General features: G+C 33.4%; 1 protein-coding gene and 2 pseudogenes across 4 annotated transcripts in view; 1 reads left to right on the plus strand and 2 right to left on the minus strand.

Moving 5' to 3' along the window:
• The window catches only part of KLHL8 (kelch like family member 8), a 53162-nt gene that overhangs the window by 17099 nt on the left and 15187 nt on the right, over nucleotides 1-20876 (minus strand). Inside the window, exons 1-4 of one of the 4 annotated variants that reach the window (XM_039845650.1) lie at nucleotides 6328-6393; nucleotides 4859-4934; nucleotides 3397-3467; nucleotides 1198-1746 (exon numbers count right to left, since the gene is read on the minus strand). In XM_039845650.1, coding sequence (XP_039701584.1) covers nucleotides 1198-1680 — 483 coding nt within the window. In that variant the 5' untranslated portion in view covers nucleotides 1681-1746; nucleotides 3397-3467; nucleotides 4859-4934; nucleotides 6328-6393. Of the gene's footprint in view, nucleotides 1-1197; nucleotides 1747-3396; nucleotides 3468-4858; nucleotides 4935-6327; nucleotides 6678-20876 lie in introns of those variants that run through there. The other 3 variants (XM_039845649.1, XM_039845648.1, XM_039845651.1) reach the window with 3 other exon arrangements.
• Nucleotides 329-444, minus strand: LOC120588649 (uncharacterized; annotated as a pseudogene).
• LOC120588559 (uncharacterized) lies at nucleotides 19391-19508 on the plus strand (annotated as a pseudogene).

Here is a 20876-nt window from a genome sequence, read left to right on the forward strand (position 1 = left end):
AGTTTCTTACTTCCAAAAATGGTATTGTCATAACCACAATGCCCCTTGCTGCTGAACAAAAGGCAGAATAAAAGCAAAACTGCTGTGCTTTGTTCTTTTGCCTTTAAAAGCTAAGACTGAACATATGGAAATGTGATTTATCTCTTAAACACACAAACATTCAGATCTAAAACAATAGGTGGTGTCTTCTTTGAATCAATTACCTTGGAAGGTTATATATATTAACTGAAGGACGCATCCTCTCTTTCGGTATCAGTACTCACTATTCATCTCTTAAAGATGCACAGATTTATTATTATTATTATTTATTATTAATTATTATTATTTATGCCTACAGCACCTGGTCTTCCTAGGTGGTCTCTTATCCAAGTACTAACCAGGCCCGACCCTGCTTAGCTTCCAAGATCAGACATCAGGCTTGTTCAGGGTGGCATGGCTATAGACCATGGACCGTGGCTCCACTAGGGGGCGAACCCAGGAAATTCTGCGTGTAAAGCAGACGTGCTAACCGCTACACTATGGAACCACATCCTTGATTTTCTAGTAGCTTAAAGGGATGATCAAACCAGGTAATACAATTTTGAGTTAGAAGTGCGCACACACACACACACACAAACAAGATATAGCTGCAAGATAATGAAAGTTTTTGTTTGTTTTGTTGACATTTTTTCTAAGTAATTCTAGGGCCTATTATCTCCCTATCCAAGTAACACCTGTTGACAGTAAAAAATAAATAAATCATTTAAAAAGAGACATATTTCTGAGATTTATAGAGCTGTGAAGCAAATGAAAAGTGATGTCTTATAGTTCTTTTCAGAATAAATCTATATGCATTAGGAATAAATGTATTTTCATTAGCAAAGTAATACAGTAAAATTTAGAAACTTCATTAAAAAATAATAGCCATAGATTAATTTTGAGCTGTTTCCTCAGAACTATTTTCTACTAGCATAAATAAAAGATTACTACTATCTCAAAAGAATATTTTAAATATTCAGGTTAAAAAGCAGATAATATTTCTAATTCAAATGTAACAAATTTAGATCTATCCTTAAATAGTATAGTGACTAAACAGAAGAGTAAGTCATTTTTACATTGTATTACATCAATTAATAATTTACATTTTTCATGACAAATGAAACATGTTGATTTGCTTCCATATAGTTCATTTCTAGACAATCTTATTTCAGCTCCTACCTGTGCAAGTGTTTCATCCAACCATTTGGAATGATGCTGAGGATTGGCAAGAAGCCACTTGATGGCTGCATTATAGACCTGCTTTTCGTTATCAATATTTAGATCACTGGAGGACAAAAGCTTATGGAGATGCTGAGGTGACACACTTACAAAGTCTTCACACTCTACTACTTCACTAAAATGCTCACAGGCATACTGATCCGCCATCTCCATTAAGTCTATTCGATTGTGACTTTCTGCAAAGGCTCTTACTGCCAGGCAATTGGAGGGATGAAAATGTAACTTCATGTATTCACAACAAGCTCTAGCCACCAGTTCAACCTGTAGAATACAGGCTGCATATAAGAGAGGCTGGACATTGTCAACAGTCAAAGTGATCCGTGAAGAATAGACAAACTTTACCAGGTCTTCTATTGCATCACCATCAAAATCTCTGATCTCAATCATTGTTTGCTTGGCTTCAGCCATTTCAGAAAGAAACATGGCTCTGAAGTAGGGAATAACACAAGCCAATACCAGTTTGTGACAAGAGATTAACTTTGAGCCAACCTGTTCATAACAAACAAAAAGAGATTCAATTTAATATCAAAATTAGTTTTAGATCAGCATCAAGCATGTGCTGTAGCAGGGACAAAAATTCCAGACAAATTTAGTGATTTAATAGTACCATAAAATAGGGTTCTACGATTTCCAGGCAAACATTATTTTAACACTGCTTTCTCATCCAAGCTGTACAAATCAATGGCCCACAAGTTATTATTAGGTTATTATAAGGTTCTGTCCCCTCTATAACTCTATTTTTGATTTCAGGCAAACCAAATTTCTACTTTAATTCAAATAAACCAAAATATGGATATTTAATACAAACACATACATGCAATCACACCCCTATGTACTTTTTAGAATAAATAACAATCTTAACTTTAAAAAGAACTTGGAGTCATGTGTGTAAAAGAGAAACATTAAAAAAATTTTATTCATTAATTCTCCTTTGATACTCTACAGACTCACTACGTTTTTGAAAGTTTATGTCTACATTTTTCTGCTCTGGAACATAAAAAAACATTTCATCAGAAATTTAGAAGTGAAAAAAAAATCAAAGACTAAAGACTAGATGTTTAAAATTGGGTGAAAAATATACAAACTACAAAATGTAGACATTACATTTAAAATTATATTAATTTAAAATTAATATTTATTTAAAATTACAATTATATTAATACAGTTATTATATTTCAAATTATATTAATACTACAGTATGTGTCCTTGATACTAGTAAAATTTTAATTTATATATTTTTTATCAGTGAACATATGAATAATTCAAGATGCTCAGGGAAAAACATGTCAAGCTTATTAAACTTTAGTGAAATATGTGAACGTCAACATTAATAAAATGATCGCTGTTTCAAAAAAGCTTGAAATACAATTAATTAAAACCTTGAGTAATTTTTCATAGATTAGCCAATAGGGATCAAAATATAATGGAACAAAGGCTTCCAGATTGGTAAAACGCTTTATTTTCAACACGTGGAGAAGGGGCACAACGGGAAGCCAAGCATCCTCAATTTAGGTCCAACCAAAAAATTTTATAACAAACTAAGTAGAACTCTGAAAACAATAGTGATCTTCCGCTCAATTATGAGGTAAAATGAACCAAAAATGATATAAAAAGAACATTAAACAAAGAACATCAAGAATTCCATTAAATATCAGATTCAACTTACAAAACGAACTTATATAAGTACCCCCCACCCACCAAGTACAACACATAGTCAATGTGTAAAATCAAGAAAGCAGACAAAGATACAAGGAAAAAACTTTACTCACTATTCAACAAATACTGTCAACCTTTTGGTATATTTCTTTCCAACTTTTTTTCTATGCATTTTGAAACAACTGAGATTGTCCTAAACTTTGTTTCCTAAAATTTCCTTTTCCTAAGTTTCTGAAAACTTTTGTGACTTTCATACTTATTGGCTGTGTATGCTATTTTATACACTGGATCTAACCATTTGTATAACCATTATCAAGTTTATTTAACCATTCTTATATTGGCCGTTTAGATAACTTTTCCATATTTTAAACTGAAATAGTATCTTAAAGCAGAAAGTTTTTTCAGCATTTCACAATATTTCCTTGAGATAAAATACTGAAAAGCAGAATTAATGAATCAAAATTTATAAGTTATCATTCTTACCTCTTAGAATTTATTACAATGTAGTTCACATATTTTGTTTTCTTGAAATTTTTCAGAGCACTTACTCTTATCTGGTCAGATGGAAATTTTGATAACAAATAATTTTAACACTTAGAGCCTTGAAAATGTGTATCAGAATCCTATAAATATTTATTTAAAAATCACAGAAACATGAACTTTCAAAAAAAACCACATGAACTTTCAAAAAAATCACAGAAATATGATCTTTCAAAGAATCATATTCAATGGTCGCATCAGAAAGTGATGTAAGGGGTTGTCCTTTAATAATCTCTATTAATTTCTAGAAGCAAAATTAACTATGATCTTTCATAAAGACAATGACATTTCCTCAAACTATGTAAAACATGACTAAAAGCATCTTTGTAAATGCTATTCTTATTGATCTATAACATATAATCTAAACATTATGAATGCTATGCAATACTCAAGACAATTTCCCCCTCTCTCTTCCTCAAATTGTTGCCCTTAACAAGCTTCCTTCATATACAATTTTACAGCTGCTACTGGATATATTATTTAAAAGTATTTTCACTAATAAATAGACACAGTAATATATAAACAAGTTTCACCTCTCCCTGGAGTGACCTTAAAATAATATAATCTATGTGAAGCTTTTCCAATCACCTGTCAGACATAATTAAGATCCTCTCCTATGCTTCTATACAAATAACACAAAAAATGGCAATCACTAATTTGTATTATAGTTATCTGTGCATGTGCCTATCTCTGACTTAACTTTAAATTCCCTCAAGGCAAGTACAGTATATTGTTAAAATTTACTTATTCTCTCAATGTACTAGAGTAAGACCTTAGTAAATGTTTTACTAAATGAATTTGTTATTTACAACAGGTGCTCACTTTAGAATTTTAAAATGGTCTAATGGTCCTATATATGAAAAATAAAATAAATTTTGATAATTGCTTTTCTAAAATGTTCACCTTAAAAGCAAGAATGACCAAAGGAAACATGCTAACAGAAGAAAGGAAATGAATTATATCAAGAAAAAATCTTCAAGATTATATGAATATAAAAAGTGAAGTTTATGTTGAAGAGAGCATTATAAATTATCCATAATCCTATTTGGTTTAGTTTTGTGATAGTTAAATTCTGAAAGTTGAAAAATGTTAAATTAGAATTAAGAAACCAATCCAATAACAGACCTGCTAAAACATTAAGTAGTGATTCATTCTAATGAATAGGAACAGACTATCCCATAGCAGAACTATCTAATAAATTTGGAGCAACAATAGTAGTAAATATAAATGATCCTAAGAGCTGACATGTACTGATTATTTATTACATACCAAGCACTGTTATAAGGACTTTACGCATTATCAATTCTTTATTCCTCACAAAAACCTTATCATCATTGTAATTTTAGTTGAGGAAATAAAAATGGTAGTCTCTTTACATCAGTGAAGTTTATCATTCCTAAATTACCTCTGTCACTGCTTCAAACATAGTATTTTTAGTCTTCCACCACAGATTCTTCTGAAGTTTTCATTTCAATCTATTGCTGAAGTCACCCAATAAACAAAGAAAAGTTATGAGTTTAGTTATCAATTGCCCTATAATGGCTGTATCCTTATTTTTCACTTAAGAAAGTCTATATGTAGTAGCTAGCAAAAATTATTCTAAAATCCAATTGTAAAATTTATAAAATCGGTAATATTCTATTTGTTTCCCATGCATACAGTAATAGGATGAATTGATAATTAATTAAATTCAAATAACCTATTTTACATTTTTTATTTTGCCAAAGCCAGTGTAAGTCACTGATTTTCGCAGTAGGGCTGAAAATTAGAACAAAGGCATGAGATTAAACATACTATATGGATTAAGGTGTTTTTTCATTAAAATATGTGCATGGCTAAATTTCACAAAGAGCTAGTATAATTACATAATATGATTTTCTTCTCAGTATCATAGGGCCTAGAAATACGTAAGGACACTAAAAGTTTAAGAGAACATAGGTCATTTATTTACAGTGTAACACTATACTCTTGGACATTCTGGGCCTGAAACTCAAAGCTTATGCTTTCAGTTTATGGACTTTTGCTGAGTGTCCCCCGTCATCTGACTCTCCAAGTATGCCCTCAATTCCTACAATTATAAGCTCTAAGAATCTATCTGTTCAGGAGTAGAAAGCAAAATCTAAGAGATCCCAAAGTGTCAAATTCTATGTAGAAAACGCTGCATAGGTGCACACGAATCACTAGAAAAATTTAATACTATATCTAGAAATAAGAATAAGAAAAGTATTTTAAATGATAGTGAAAAACAATTAAACACAGGCTCTTTCACACTTTTTACCATTTATCCAATTTTATTAAAGCTATCTTTTGTAGCACAACAACATGATCCTACAGACTCGCAGACTTAAAGTTTACTAAAGACCGTTCTGTCCAAGTCTAAAAAGACTGTTTCACTATCAAGTACAGATAAACAATCTCACTTAACAGAGAATAGTAATGAATTGAGATTAAATCACTAGAACAGGAAGGTAAGTAAAACCCTAGTGCAGCTGAGTAAACAACCAAGAATTCCTGCTTATAACCTAAATCAAGTGTAAGTGAATACATCAAGATATTTATATTGACAAGTTAAGGGCTTATCTAGTCAATAGCAATTTAATTCTACCAATAATAACTACTTGTTATTTTTAGGGTTCTAGAGCTTTCTGAAGTTAAATTAAGAAAAAATGAATATCGACATTTAATTTGTACAAGAATTTTATGCTAATCTCCCTTTATTTACCCTCCATTATGTCCCTTCCCCTTCAATAAGACTGAGATGAAAATCACTCTGATTATAAATAAGCACAGCATCAAAAAATTGGCCTTGTACAGAAAACTTCATTTTTCATAATACAACAAAGAGGCTGAGAAAAGAAAAAAAGATAGTCTCACCTTTAGTGTGACATCACAGAGTTCTCCATTTTCATAAAATCGAAGAAGAGATCCATGAAATTCTTTCCAAGCTTCATGTGCTTCAAAGATAAAAGAGTCCTCCCCATCACTATCACTAATTGAAGATCTGTTCTTTACTTGCTGGTGCTGTTGCCTTTTCCCCTTTGTGAAGTGATTTCTAGCTTGTTTTGCATTCATAGATTCTGAAGCCATTTGCAACACTTTTAATAGAGCTGTCTTCTCAAACATCCATTTATTCTCTTGTAAAAGGTGGAGAAGATAGAGGCAGCCAACTAAACTTCAGACATTTTTCAAAACCCACTCAACTGACATTGTCCAGTTTGCCGAGACTGAAAAATCAACAAAACATAAAGAAACAAACCAAAAGCAAAAAAAAAAAAAAACTATCAGTAATTATAGTTTACCAATACTATATACGTAAAAAGACCATATAAATCATAATTGAAAAAGAACAAGTAACTTGGTAGTTTTTTATGCTAAATGTCACATAAATTACCTCAGCAAATACAGGTGACCCTTGAACAATATTTCAGCTCTTAGGAAAGCAGCAGTTGCCCATCCCACACCCCCCCAAACATGTGGCAACCAGCTGTGCATGTGTTCGTGGAGTATCTTGCATAGTTTGCAGAGCCATAATAGGCAAAAAGGACCCTGTCCTCCAAATGTCAGAGATCTCTCTTCTAACTGCTGACTGCTGTTTCTGATCACAGAGTTGCAGACAAAAAGGTGAGCAGCCATTTTTGTTGCACCTCCTCCCACTGTTGCAGGTCCCTCCCTCTTAGCTGAAGTAACTTCTGAGGGATTTAAAAGGCTGGAGTCCTTTACCGTCTTAATTTTATGCTTTTTCCCCTTTAGGGAGCAAGACACTAAAGATTAGACATTAAAAAACAACTGCATATACAAGGAATATTAAAAAGTGACAGTGCATGCCCAGGGAAGGCTTAGAAAAGACCTGAGAAAACCTTAAGCTTACATCTCAGGCTGATCTTCAGCACAGAGAGAGCCTATCATCAAAAACAGTAACAAAAAAAACAGTGAACCTTAAGGAAGAAGAAGAATCTGATTTCCAGACTTATCACATTATGAGATTCACATGAACACAACAAAAAAAATCACAAGGTAGAACGGCTATAACCAACAGGACAAGTAATAACACATGTTGGAGAGGATGCAGAGTAAAAGGAACCCTCATACACTGCTGGTGGGACTGCAAATTGGTACAGCCACTATGGAAAACAGTATGGAAGTTCCTCAAAAAACTAAGAATTGATATACCATATGATCCAGCAATCCCCCTACTGGGTATTTATCCCAAAGACTTGAAAACCCATATCCAAAAAGATATTTGCACATCGATGTTCATAGCAGCATTATTCACAATGGCCAAGACAAGGAAGCAACCAAAGTGTCCTATGATAGATGACTGGATAAAGAAGCTGTGGTACATATACACAATTGAATATCACTCAGCCATAAGAAGAGACGAAATACTGCCATTTGCAACATGGATGGACCTCAAGACAATCATGCTAAGAGAAATAACCCAGACAAAAAAAGTTGAAAATCACATGATATCACTTATATGTGGGATATAAACCTAAAAGCAACAAATAAACAGGACAAACAGAGACTCATAGACATAGACTATAGACTAGTGGTTACCAGAGGATGGGGGTTGGGGAGGGGGGAGGTAGACAGGGTAAAGGGGGTCAAATATGTGGTGACAGAAAGAAATCTAACTATAGAATGTGAACACACAGTAAATATATATATGCCTTAGTGTTAAAGTGTACAGCTGAAAGTTACTGGATTTCATTAACCAATGTCATCATAAAAAATAATTTTAAAAAAATCACAAGGCACACATATAAATAGGAAAGTAAGGCCCTTTCAAGGGAAAAAAATAAATCAAAAGAAACTGTTCCTGAAAAAGAACTAATGATACTTATACTAGACAAACACTTTAAGACAATTGTCTTAAAGATGTTCCAAGAACTAAAAAAGGAGAAAATCATGTGTAAACAAAATGAAACTATCAAATATATAGGTAACCTACGAAGGAAAAAAAAAAGAAATTCTGGAACTGAAAAGTATAACTGAAATAAAATTTTTAAAAATTCACTAGAGAAATTCAAAGGCAGATTTGAGCATGTGAAGAATCAGCAAACTTGAAGACAGGACAATGACAATTATCAAGTGAGAAACAGAAAGACTGAAGAAATATGAACACAGCCCAAGGGATCTGTGGAACACCAACGAACAGACCAACACATGCATCATAGGAATCCTAGAAGGACTGAAAAGAAAAGGGAGGAGAGAACATTTCAAGAAATAATGGCTTAAAACTTCCTAAATTTGATGAAATACATGAATAAAAATATCCAATAAGCTCCAAGAAAGATAAACGCAAGGAGACCCATACCTAGACACGTTATAATCAAACTTTCAAACAACGACAGAGAATCTTGAAATCAAGAAAGGTGAATCATCACATACAAGGGATTCTCAATAAGATTATCAGATTTTTCATCAGAAACTTTGTCTCCCATCCAAATACTAACCAGACCCAACTGTGCTTAGCTTCTGAGATCAGATGAGATTGGGTGCTTTCATGGTGGTATGGCCATAGACTTGTCAGAAACTTTTTAAGCCAGAAGATAGTGGGCAGATATGGTCACAATATTGAAAGACAAAATCTCTCAACTAGGGATACTGTATCCTGCAAAACTATACTTCAAAAATAAGGACAAAATTAAGAATTCCCAGATAAACAAAAGCTGAGAGAGTTCATAATCACTAGACCCAGCCTTCAAGAAATAGTCAAGGGGGTTCTATAGAAATGAAAAAACAATAGACAGTAACTCAAAGCCATATGGAGAAATAAATATCTCAATAAAAGTAAATACACAGGTAATTACAAAAGGTAGTATTATTGGAACAATGGTTTGTAACTGCATTTTCTTCTCTATATGATTTAAGAAAATAATACATTTAAAGAAAAAATCAATATAAAAGCTATATTAACTATAACTTCAGTTTGTAACAGTCTTATTTTCTTTATAATTTAAAAGAATAATTTAAAAATAAGTGAAAAATAAATTTTTAATTAAAAATTAATTTTAAAGTAATTTAAAAGAATTTTTAGTTTATATTTTGGGGGACATAATGTATAAAGATGTAATTTTGTGACAACAACAACTGAAAGGGTGAATATGGAGTGGCAAAGGAGCAGTTTTCATCTGATATTGCAGTTAAACTGGTATAAATTCAAAATAGAGTATTATAACTTTAAGATGTCAAATGTAATCCCCATGATAACCATAAGGAAAATACCTATAGGATATACAGAAAAGGAAACAAGGAATTTAAACTTTTCACTCCTCCCCCAAAAAAATCTACCAAAAAAAAAAAAAAGACAATAATGCTGGAAATGAGGGTCAAAAAAGTTTTAAGTCATATAAAAACAAACAGCACAATGACAGAAGTCTTTCCTTACCAGTAATTAAACATAAATGGATTAAATTCTCCAATCAAAAGACAGATTGCAGAATGAATAAAAACATATGATCCAAATATATGCTGTCTACAAGAGAATCATGAGATCCAAAGACACAAACAAGTTGAAATGGAAAGGATGGGAAAGAATATTCTATGCAAATACTACCCAAAGTGTTCTACAGATCAATGCAATCTATCAAAATCCCAATGACATTTTTTTATGGAAATAGAAATACCTATCCTAAAATTGATGTGGAATTTCAAGGGACCCTGAACAGCCAAAATAATGATGTAAAAGAATAAAACTAGAGGACTCACGCTTCCTGATTTCAAAACTTACTGTAATCAAAACAGACAAATAGACCAATGAAATAGCCCAGAAATAAGTCCTCACACAGATGGTCAAATAAATTTGGACAAGTGCCAAAGCCATTCAATAGGAAAAGCACAGTCTTTTTAACAAATGGTCCTAGGAAAATTGGATATACATGTGCAAAAGAATAAGCACATGAAAAGATGCTCAACATCACTAACCATTAAAGAAGCATAAATCAAAGCTATGAGATACCACCTCAATACTAGCAAAAAAAAAAAAAAGAAAGAAAGAAAGAAAAGAAAAGAAAACGTGTTTGGCAAAGATATGGAAAACCAAAACCTTTGCCCACTGTTAGTAGGTGTAAAATAGGACAGCCACTGTGGAAAACAGTATGGCGGTTCCTCGAAAATTTTAAAATAAAATAACCGCATGATACAGCAATTCCGCTTCTGGGTATATGCCAAAAAGAATGGAAAGGAATGTCTTGAAGAGATATTTATACACCCCTGTTCACAGCAGCACTATTCACAATAGCTAAAATGTGGAAGCAACCCAAGAATCCATAGACACATATCTGGATAAACAAATTGTGGTATATACATACAACGCAATACTATTCGGTCTTAAAAAGGAAGGAAATTCTGCAATATGCTACAACATGGATGAACCTTGAGAACATTATGCTAAGTAAAATAAGCCAGTTACAAAAAGGTAAATATTATATCATTCAACTTATAATAAGGTATGAGTACTCAAAATCATAAAGACAGGAAATATAACTATAGTTGCTAAAGGCTGGGGGGGGAGGAGAGAATGGGGACTTGTTTAATGGGTATAGAGTTTCAGTTTTACATGATCAAAAGACTTACAGGGATGGATGGTGGTGATGGTTGCACAATAAGGTGAATATACTTAATATCACTGAACTGAGCAGTTAAAAACAGTTAATATTGTAAATTTGTTATGTGTATTTTACTACAATAAGAAGAAATTTGAGAACAATTCAATACCACATGACTTTTGAGATGTGCAATGCACTATTCAAAAAGAAAGACTATGAACTAAAATTTTTAAGTTTAGAGACTTTATACAGTGATGTAAGGCAAAAATAAAAAAAATTGGTTATTTTGACTGAATTAGGTTCTTCCTAGATTTTAAAGTCAGGTCATGGTTCCACCATTTATCAACTGTTTAACCTTGGGCAAATGACAACCTGTTTTAATCTGTTATATCCTCTGTGCAACAGAGATATCACTTATCTAACAAAAATATTTTGGGGATTAGAGATATTGTATAGCCAGACACAAGTATTGTTACATTGTTATAAAAATCTCGTATTTTAATTTTCACATAGTATTATTTATATGTGAAATCAAACTTATTATCAAAGAACATTTAATAAATATTCATATCAATAGTTCTATGCTACAATTCCCTTTAGTAACAGAACAAAGATTATTAATTAAAATATTGATTCTACCACTCACTGGCTGTGTAACTTTTAAAAAATTACTTATTAAATTTATTGGAGTGATACCGGTTAATAAGTTTTAAGTGTTCAGTTCTATAATACATCAACTCTATATTGCATTGCATGTTCCCTACCCAAAGTCTAGTCTCCTTCCATCACCACATATTTGACCCCTTTTACCATCTTCATCCTCCCTTCACCTCCCTTCCTCTCTGGTAACCACCATACTGTTATCTGTGTCTGTGAGTTGGTCTGGTTTGTTTGTTGCTGTTTGGTATCCCACAAGTGAAATTATGGTTCATATGGTTCTTGTCCTCCATGTGACTTATTTTACTCAACACATTACTCTCAAGATCCATCCATGTTGTCACAAATGGCAGCGTTTCATCCTTTCTTGTGAATGAGTCATATTCCACTGGATTTATGTACCACATTATCAAATCATCCATTGAAGAATCCCTAGATTTTCATGTCTTATTTACTGTTAATAATGCTGTAATAAACATAGGGATACATATATCTTTACAAATAAATGTTTTCAAATTTTTCTGGTTAGATACCAAGAGGGACTGCTGGGTCTTATGGTAGCTCTATTCTTAATATTTTGAGGACACCTGAAAACTTCTGCTCATTTTTAAATTGGATTGTTTTTTCATCATTATGAGTTCTTCATATATTTTGGATATTAGCCTCTTATTATTTGCAAATATCTTCTCCCATTCAGTTGGCTGACTTTTTGTTTTGTTGGTTTCTTTTGCTGTACAGAAGCTTTCTAGTTTGATACAGTCCCATTTAGTTATTTTTGCTTTTACTTCACTTGCCTTTGGGGTCAAGTTAACAAAAGCCTGAGATCACGGTCCATAAGTTTAGTACCTATGTTTTCTTCTATGTACTGTTTCAGCTCCTATATTAAGTCTTTGATCCACTGAGTCAATTTAGTGTCAAATAGCAGTCTAGTTTTATTCTTTTGCATGTGGCTTTCCAATTTTCCCAACACCATTTATTGAAGAGGCATTTCTTTCTCCGTTGCATGTTTTTGGCTCCTTTGTTGAAAACTGCCCATATACATGTGGGTTTATTTCTGGGCTCTCATTCTGTTCTATTGGTATGTGTGTTTCTTCTTTGCCAATATCATACTCTTTACCATCGTTTTGTAGTATAATTTGAAGTAAGGGTATGTGATACCTCTTTGTTCTTTTTTCTCAGGACTGTTTGGCTATCTGGGGTCTTTTGTGGTTCCATATACATCTGATGATTTTCTATTTCTTTGAAAAATGCCATTTTGACAGGGATTGCATTAAATCTGTATATTAATTTAGTTAATACGGCCATTTTAACTATGTTGATTCTTCCAATCCATGAACCCAGACTATCTTTCCATTTTTTTGTGTCTACTTCTAATTCCTTCAACGTCTTGTAGTTTTCAGTGTATAGGTCCTTCACTTCCTTTAAGTTTATTCCTATTTTTTCCTTTTTGTTGCAATTGCAAATGGAATTGTTTTCTTCATTTTTTTTCCTGATATTTCATTGTTACTAGATAGAAATGCAACAGATTTTTGTACATTGATTTTGTAGCCTGCAACTTTATTGTGTTCATTGTTTCTAATCATCTTTTGGTGGAGTTTTCAGGGTATTCTTTATATTGAATCATGTCACCTGCAAAAAGTGATCATTTTACTTCTTCATTCCTAATTTGGATATCTTTTCTTTCTCTTGCCTGATTGCTCTGGCTAGGACTCCCAGTACTATGTTGAGTAACAATGGTGAGAGTGGGCATCCTTGTCTTGTTCCAGATTTAGAGGAAAAGCTTTCAGTTTTCCACCACCAATATGACATTAGCTGAAGGTTTGTCGTAGATGGGTTTTATTAGGTTAAGGTACTTTCCTTCTATACCCATTTTATTGAGTGTTTTAGTCATAAATGGATGATGTATCTTGTCAAATGTTTTTTCTGCATTTACTGATAATATCATAAATCACACTGATTTGCATATGTTGAATCATCCTTGAGCTACCAGAATTAACCCCACTTGATCATGATATATTATCTTTTTATTGTGTTTGATTTGCTAGTGTTTTGTTTAGGATTTCTGCATCTATGTTCATCAGAACATAGATTGACCTGAAATTGACCTGTAATTTTTCTTTTTTGTGTTGTCCTTGCCAGTTTTTGGTATTAGGGTAATGTTGGCCTCATATAATAAGTTAGAAAGTATTGTCTCTTCTTCAATTTTTTGGAAGAGTTTGAAAAGGATAGGTATTAACTATTCTCTGAATGTTTGGTAGAATTCATTAGTGAAGCCATCTGGTCCTGGACTTTTTTTTTGGGGGGGGGAGGTTTTTTATGAGTGTTTCAATTTCCTTACTGTTGATTGATCTATTCAGATTTTCCAGTGCTTCATAATTCAGTAGGAGGTTATATATTTATAAAACTTTATCCATTTCTTCTAGGTTATTGTATTTGGTAGCATATAATCTTTTACAATATTCTTGTATAATTCTTGATATTTCAGTGATGTTCGTTTTAACTTCTTTCATTTCTGATTTTGTTTGTCTTTTTTTTCCTTAGTGAGTCTAGCCAGAGGTTTGTCAATTTTATCTTTTCAAAGAACCAGCTCTTTGTTGCATTAATTTTTTCTATTGTCTTTTGGCTATTTCATTTAATTCTGCTCTAATTTTTATTATTTCCTTCCTTCAACTGACTTTGGGCATCATTTCTTTTTTTTAGTTAAGGTGAAATGTTAAGATTATTTGAGATTTTTCTTGTTTCTTGAGATAGGCCTATAATGCTATAAACTTCCCTCTTAGTACCGCTTCTGCTACAACCCCCAAATTTTGATATGTCATACTGTCGTTCTCATTTGGCTCTATGTATCTTTTGATCTCTTATATTTCTTTGACCAAGTAGTTCGATAGCATATTTTTTTAATTTCCACATATTTGTGGTTTTTCCAGCTTTCTTTTTGCAGTTGATTTTGAGTTTCAAACCAATGTGGTCGGAGAATATGCTTTGTATGATTTTAATCTTCTTAAATTTGAAACTAGTTTTGTGTCTTAACATTTGGTCTATCCTTGAGAATGTTCCATGTGCACTAGAGAAGAATATATATCCCAGTAATCTGGGATGAAAAGCCCTGTAAATATTATGCCTATTTAGTCTAATGTGTCACGTAAAGCCTGTATTTCCTTATTGACTTTGAGTTTAGGTGATCTATCCATTGCCGTCCATGAGGTACTTAGGTCCCCTACTATAATTGTTTTGTAAGTGCTTTATATATTTTTGTGCTCTCAGGCTTTTGTGCATATATATTAAGTAATAGGTCTTTTTGATGTATTGTCCCCTTTATCATTATAAAATGTCCATTTTTTTTACTTTTTTGATCTTGAAATCTATTTCGTCTAAGTATGTCCACATCTGCTTTTCTCTAGATGCCATTTGCTAGAGTATCATCTTCCATCCCTTCACTTTAAGTCTATGTTTGTTTATACAGCTGAGATGAGTCTCCTGAAAGTAGAATATAGTTGGGTCTTGTTTTTTAATCCATCCTGCTACTCTGTGCCTCTTAATTGGTGAATTCAGTCCATTTACATTTAGGATGGTTATTGATATATGAGGATTTCCTATAGCCATTTTATCTTTTGTTTTCTGTTTGCTCTGTGTCTCTACTGTTTCTTTTCCCTTGTGTTTCTGTCTGCTATTTTAGCTGATGGTATTCTATAATTTTTTTTCCTTCACTTCCTCTTTTTTTATGTTATGTCTTAATTCTAGATTTTTGTTTTGTGATTATCGTTATGTTTATGCAAAGACGTTTCATATGTACAATAGTCTTTTCTGATTATATCTTATCTCTATTCACTTATGCAAGTTCAGTCCTTTCCCCCCTACTCTTTTGTGTTTTTGTCACAAATTATCCCTTTTTATGCTGTACTTTCATTTCCAAGTTGCAGTACCTATTGTCTTTTTTTAAAATGATTTAACTCCCTTTGAATTTTATGTTAAAGGGTTTAATACCTATTCTAAACAAAAGTTGAAATTTCCTGCTCTGTCATCTTACAGTTTAGTATCCTTTTGCCTCTTTGTTTCAGAGCTCCTTGAGCTCTTTGCAGCTTTTCTTGTAATGTAGGTCTTGTGCTGATAAACCCCCTTAGCTTCTGTTTTTCTGGAAAAGCCTTAATTTCTAATATCTAATGTCCTAATACCTAAAGAATAACTTTGCTGGATATATTATTCTTGGCTGGTGATTTCTCTTCAAATATACTGAATATCTGATTCTACTCTCTCTCTCTCCTCTCATAGGGTTTCTGTTTAAAAATCCAATAACCTAATGGAGTTTCCATTATAGGTTAGGTTACTGTCTTCTTTTCCCTGGCAACCTTGAGAATTCTTTGTCATTAACTTTTGACAGCTTTAATATAATTTGTCTTGAAGAATGTTGTTTTACATTGAGAAAATTAGGTGTTCTATTAGCTTCTTGGATTTGGGGGTCCAGTTCTTTCTACATGATTGTAAAGTTCTTGTCAACTATTTGTTTAAATAAGATCTCTGTTCCCTTCTCGCTTTTTTTTTCTTCTGGTATACCCATTATTCTTATATTTCTCTTTCTGACGGTGTCAGATAGTTCTCATAGTTTTCATTTTTTACTGTTAATTCTCTTTCACCCAAGTTGTTTCTGGATTTCCCCGTGGTAAGACGTGGCAAGCCATGGGTCTCTTGGCCTGTGTGTTCCTGGTATCCCTTCCTTGCAGCCAGAAGCCACCAGCTGCACGGCTCTGTCTGAGGTATCTCAGCTGCCTCTACCAGGCTGTGCCAAGATAGATGGGAGAGGAGTTGGCAGGGGGAAGGCCAGTTCACGCATCTGTGGCTCTGTTCTTTCCTATGGCTTCAATCGCGATGAGTACACACTGGAATGTTCCTTCTGCCCTTTCACAATCTGCCGAGTGAGGGTTGTAATGCCAGACAGGCTACAGGAGTGAGGGGCGGGGGAAGATTCTCACAGTGGTGACAGTGGCTTGTCAACCATTCCACCTTTTGTATGACTTCTCTGCCCTTGACCCTGGGCTCAGCCTCAGTATGTACCAGCCACTTAGGCTAGATTGAGGCCTCTGCCCCTCTGTCTGCCCAATGGGGTTGTTATGGACCCTTCACTGCTATTGCATGGGCTAGGGCTGCAGTAAGTAAGTGGTAGACTAGGTCTGCCACTGTGTCTGCTACTCTCATATCTATCCTTCCCTCCATCCCACTGCCCCTGCTCACTTCAATATGCCCACCTTCAGATATCTCAATGCATAGATCTCTGACTTGTCTGTGTGTTGAGCAGGCGATCCTTTACTGAATTATAGCCATCTAACTTCAAGGAGAGAGACCTGGAGATCTTCTCATGTTTCCATTATGCTGATGTCACTTGAATGACAGCCGTGTGATTCTTTTGAAAGCTTTCCTAAACCTTAGTTTCTTCATCTACAAACAGATATACCTATCTACTTCATAAGACTAGTCTGAGAATTACATCAAATGTAATAATGGATTTACACATGCTTCTGATACTATAAGCCATGCTGCAGATATTGCTATTATCAGTGTGGAAGCTTCACTTACTATGCAGTTTCTGAAAATGATAAATACCTTAACTGGACTTTAGTTGTATTAGGCTCTTTACTGTTAATCTCATTACCTGTTTCCAGTTTTTGACAGAGACCAAAATGGTCAATGTAGTATTATAAGTTATTATTATTACCTCCTTAAGTTAGCGTAGTAGATACATGATGGTGACCCCCAATGATTTATGCCTTCATATAACCTCCTTGAGTGCAAGAAGGACCTGTGATGCTTCTAATCAATAGAATATGAGGTGATAAGGTATCACTCTTGATTATGTTACATTATATATGATTGTGTGAACAGAATGGAGTGAGAGGTTCTCCCACTTGAGAGTCAGTAAAAAGCTGGAGCCCTCAATAATATAGCTGCAAGGAAATAAATTTTCCCAACTACCTGAAAGAGTCTGGAGTCAATTTTTCCATACTTAAACCTCTACATGAGAACACAGAATGATCAGCATATTGATTGTAAACCCTCTAAGATCCTGAATAGAGGACCTAACTTTTGATCCATACTCCTGTGCCCATACTCTTGACCCACAGAAACTGAGATAATAAATGTGAGTTATCTGAAGCCACTAAACTTACAGTAATCTGTTACACAGCAACAGAAAACTAATACAGACATCTTCTGTCAGGTCTAAAATTTTATCTGAGGAAAGCTTTATAGGTGTACTAATAGGCACCAACCATCCTAATAGTCTCTTTTAAACTCACATTCCTGATGCAAAATCAAAAAAGAACAGAGGGGGAAAATAAAAAACGAATAGCCCAATCAGGAATCGAAAACCTTTTCTGTAAAGGATCAAACAGTAAATATCTGGGGCTTTATAGGCCATAAGGTCTCTATCACAACTACTCAACTTTACCGTTGTAACAGAAAAACAACCACAGACAATATTAAATGAATGAGCATAGCTGTGTTCCAATAAAATTTAATTTATAAAAACAACTGGCAGGTGTGATTTGGTCCCTGCATCATAGTTTGCCAAAACCTGAGAAGAATGTTTGATTTAAATCGAACTATATCAATAATCATGTTAAATATAAATGTAGATCTAAATACCTCCAATAAAAAGGCAGAGACTCGGGAATACTACTCAGCAATAAAAAAGAATGAGTCATTTAAACTTGTAATATGCTGAATGAAAAAAGCCAGTCTCAAAGGCTAGATACTGAATGATCCACTTATATAACATCCTCAAAATGAAGAAATTATAAAACGGAGAACAGATTATAGTTGCCAGGGGTTAGAAAAGGATGAGAGGAGAGGAGTGGCTGGGGCTATTAATGGGTTTCAACAAAGATATTTGTGCTAGAACTATACCATATCTTGACTGTGGTAGTGGGCACATAAATCTACATATGTGGTAACAAACACATTTGTAATTGAATGCATGTAAAATATGAAAAATGTGAATAAGGTAACAAAATGTATTAATGTCAATTTCCTGGTTGTGATATTACACAGGCATACCTCAGAGATACTGTGGGTTCAGTTCCAGAACACCCAAGTAAAGCAAATATCACAATAAAGTGAGTCACAAACCAAAACTTTTTGGATTTCCCAGTGCATATAAAGGTTATGTTTACACAATTAAGTGTTCAATGGTATTATGTCTAAAAATATGTATATACTTTAACTAAAAAATACTTTGTTGCTAAAAAATAATAACCATCATCTGAGCCTGTTGGAACCAAGTGGCACTGATAAACTTGCTTGACACAAGACTGTCACAAACCTTCAACTTATAAAAACACACTAAATGCAAAGCACAATAAAATGAAGTACAATAAAACAGGGTATGCCTGTCCTAAAGTAATGCAAGATATTATCATTGAAGGAAACTGGGTGAAAAGTACACAAGATCTATTACTCTTATAACTGCAAGTAAATCTACAATTATCTCAAATAAAAGCTTTATGGAAAGAAGACAGAGACTGTCAGAGTGAAGAAGAAAGACTGAGACCCAACTAAAACTGCCTTCGAGAAAAAAAAATTTTAAGTATAAAGCTATAATTAGGTCAAAGTAAAAGGTTAAAACAGATACACAATCCTAACAGATATCAGAAGAAAACTGATATGGCAATACTATCAAACAACACAGACTTCAGAGCAAAGAAAGTGATAAAAAGGCACTGCATAAAAAGTTGATATCCGTCTATGGCCATGCCACCCTGAACACCCTCGATCCCCCCTGATCTCAGAAACTAAGCAGGGTTGGGCCTGGTTAGTACTTGGATGGACGACCACCTAGGAAGACCAGGTGTGTAGGCATAAAAAAAAAAAAAAGTTGATATCCACATGCAAAACAATGAAGTTAGAACCCTATCTTACACTATATACAAAAATTAACTCAAAATAGATTAAAGAGTTAAATGTGAGACCTGAAACTATAAAATTCTTGGTGTGGGGGGGGGAACACTTTATAACATTGGATTTGGCAATGATTTCTTAAATATAACACCAAAAGCACAGGCAACAAAAGAAAAAAATAGGCAAATGGGACTATGCCAAATATTAAAACTTCTATGTGAAGGACTCATCAACACAGTGAAAAGACAATCCACAGAATGGAAGAATATATTTGCAAACCATCTATCTGATAAGGGGTTAAAATCCAGAGTATAGAACTCCTACAAAGCAACGACAAAAAATCCTATTAAAAAATGGGCAAAGGACTTGTGCAAACATTTCTCTAAAGAAATATAAATGGCCAATAAACACATGAAAAGATGTTCACCATCTCTAATTATCACAGAAATAAAAATCAAAAACACAATGAGAGAACACCTCATGCCCACTGGGATGGCCACTAACAAAAACCAATCAACCAAACAAACCAAAAACCAAAAACCAAAAAAAAAAAAAAAAAAAAAACCAGAAAATAACAAATGATGTCCAGGATGTGAAGAAATTTTAACGCTTATTCACTGTTGCTGGGAATGTTAAAATGGCACAGATGATATGGAAACAGTATGTCAGTTCCTCAAAAAGTTAAAAGCAAAATTACCATACCATGCAGAAATTCTACTTCTGGGTATACATATAAAAAAAATGAAAACAGGATCTGAAAGATATATTTGCATACCCATGTTCACTGCCACATTATTCACAATAGCCATGAGGTAGAAGCAACCTAAATTTCAATCGATGGATGAATAAAGAAAATGTGGCATACATATACAATTGAAATTATTCAGCCCTAAAAGAAGAAATTTGTCATATGCTACAATATGAAGGAATCTTGTGGGCTAAATAAAATTCTAAGTGAAATAAGGAAGTCGCAAAACAACTATTGCATGAATCTGCTTATATGAGGTATGCAGTCAAATTCTTAGAAGCATAAAGTAGAATGACATTTGCCTGAGGTGAGGGGTAAGGGAGAGTGGAGTTGTTCAATGGGTAAAGCATTTCAGTTTTGCAAAATGGAAAAGTTCCAGAAATCTGTTGTACAACAATGTATACAGAGTTAAGTGTACTGTACACTTAAAAAATGGTTAAAATGATGTTTTATGTTTCATGTTCTTTACCACAATTAAAAAAAAAAAGACACTACATACTGATAAGGGTCAATTCACCAAGATTTAACAATTCCATATGTGCATGTATCTAACAACAAAGCTTTAAAATACACAAAGCAAA

The sequence above is a fragment of the Pteropus medius genome, unplaced genomic scaffold (assembly GCF_902729225.1).
Source record: "Pteropus medius unplaced genomic scaffold, Ma_sr-lr_union100, whole genome shotgun sequence".
NCBI classification, from domain to species: Eukaryota; Metazoa; Chordata; class Mammalia; order Chiroptera; family Pteropodidae; genus Pteropus; species Pteropus medius.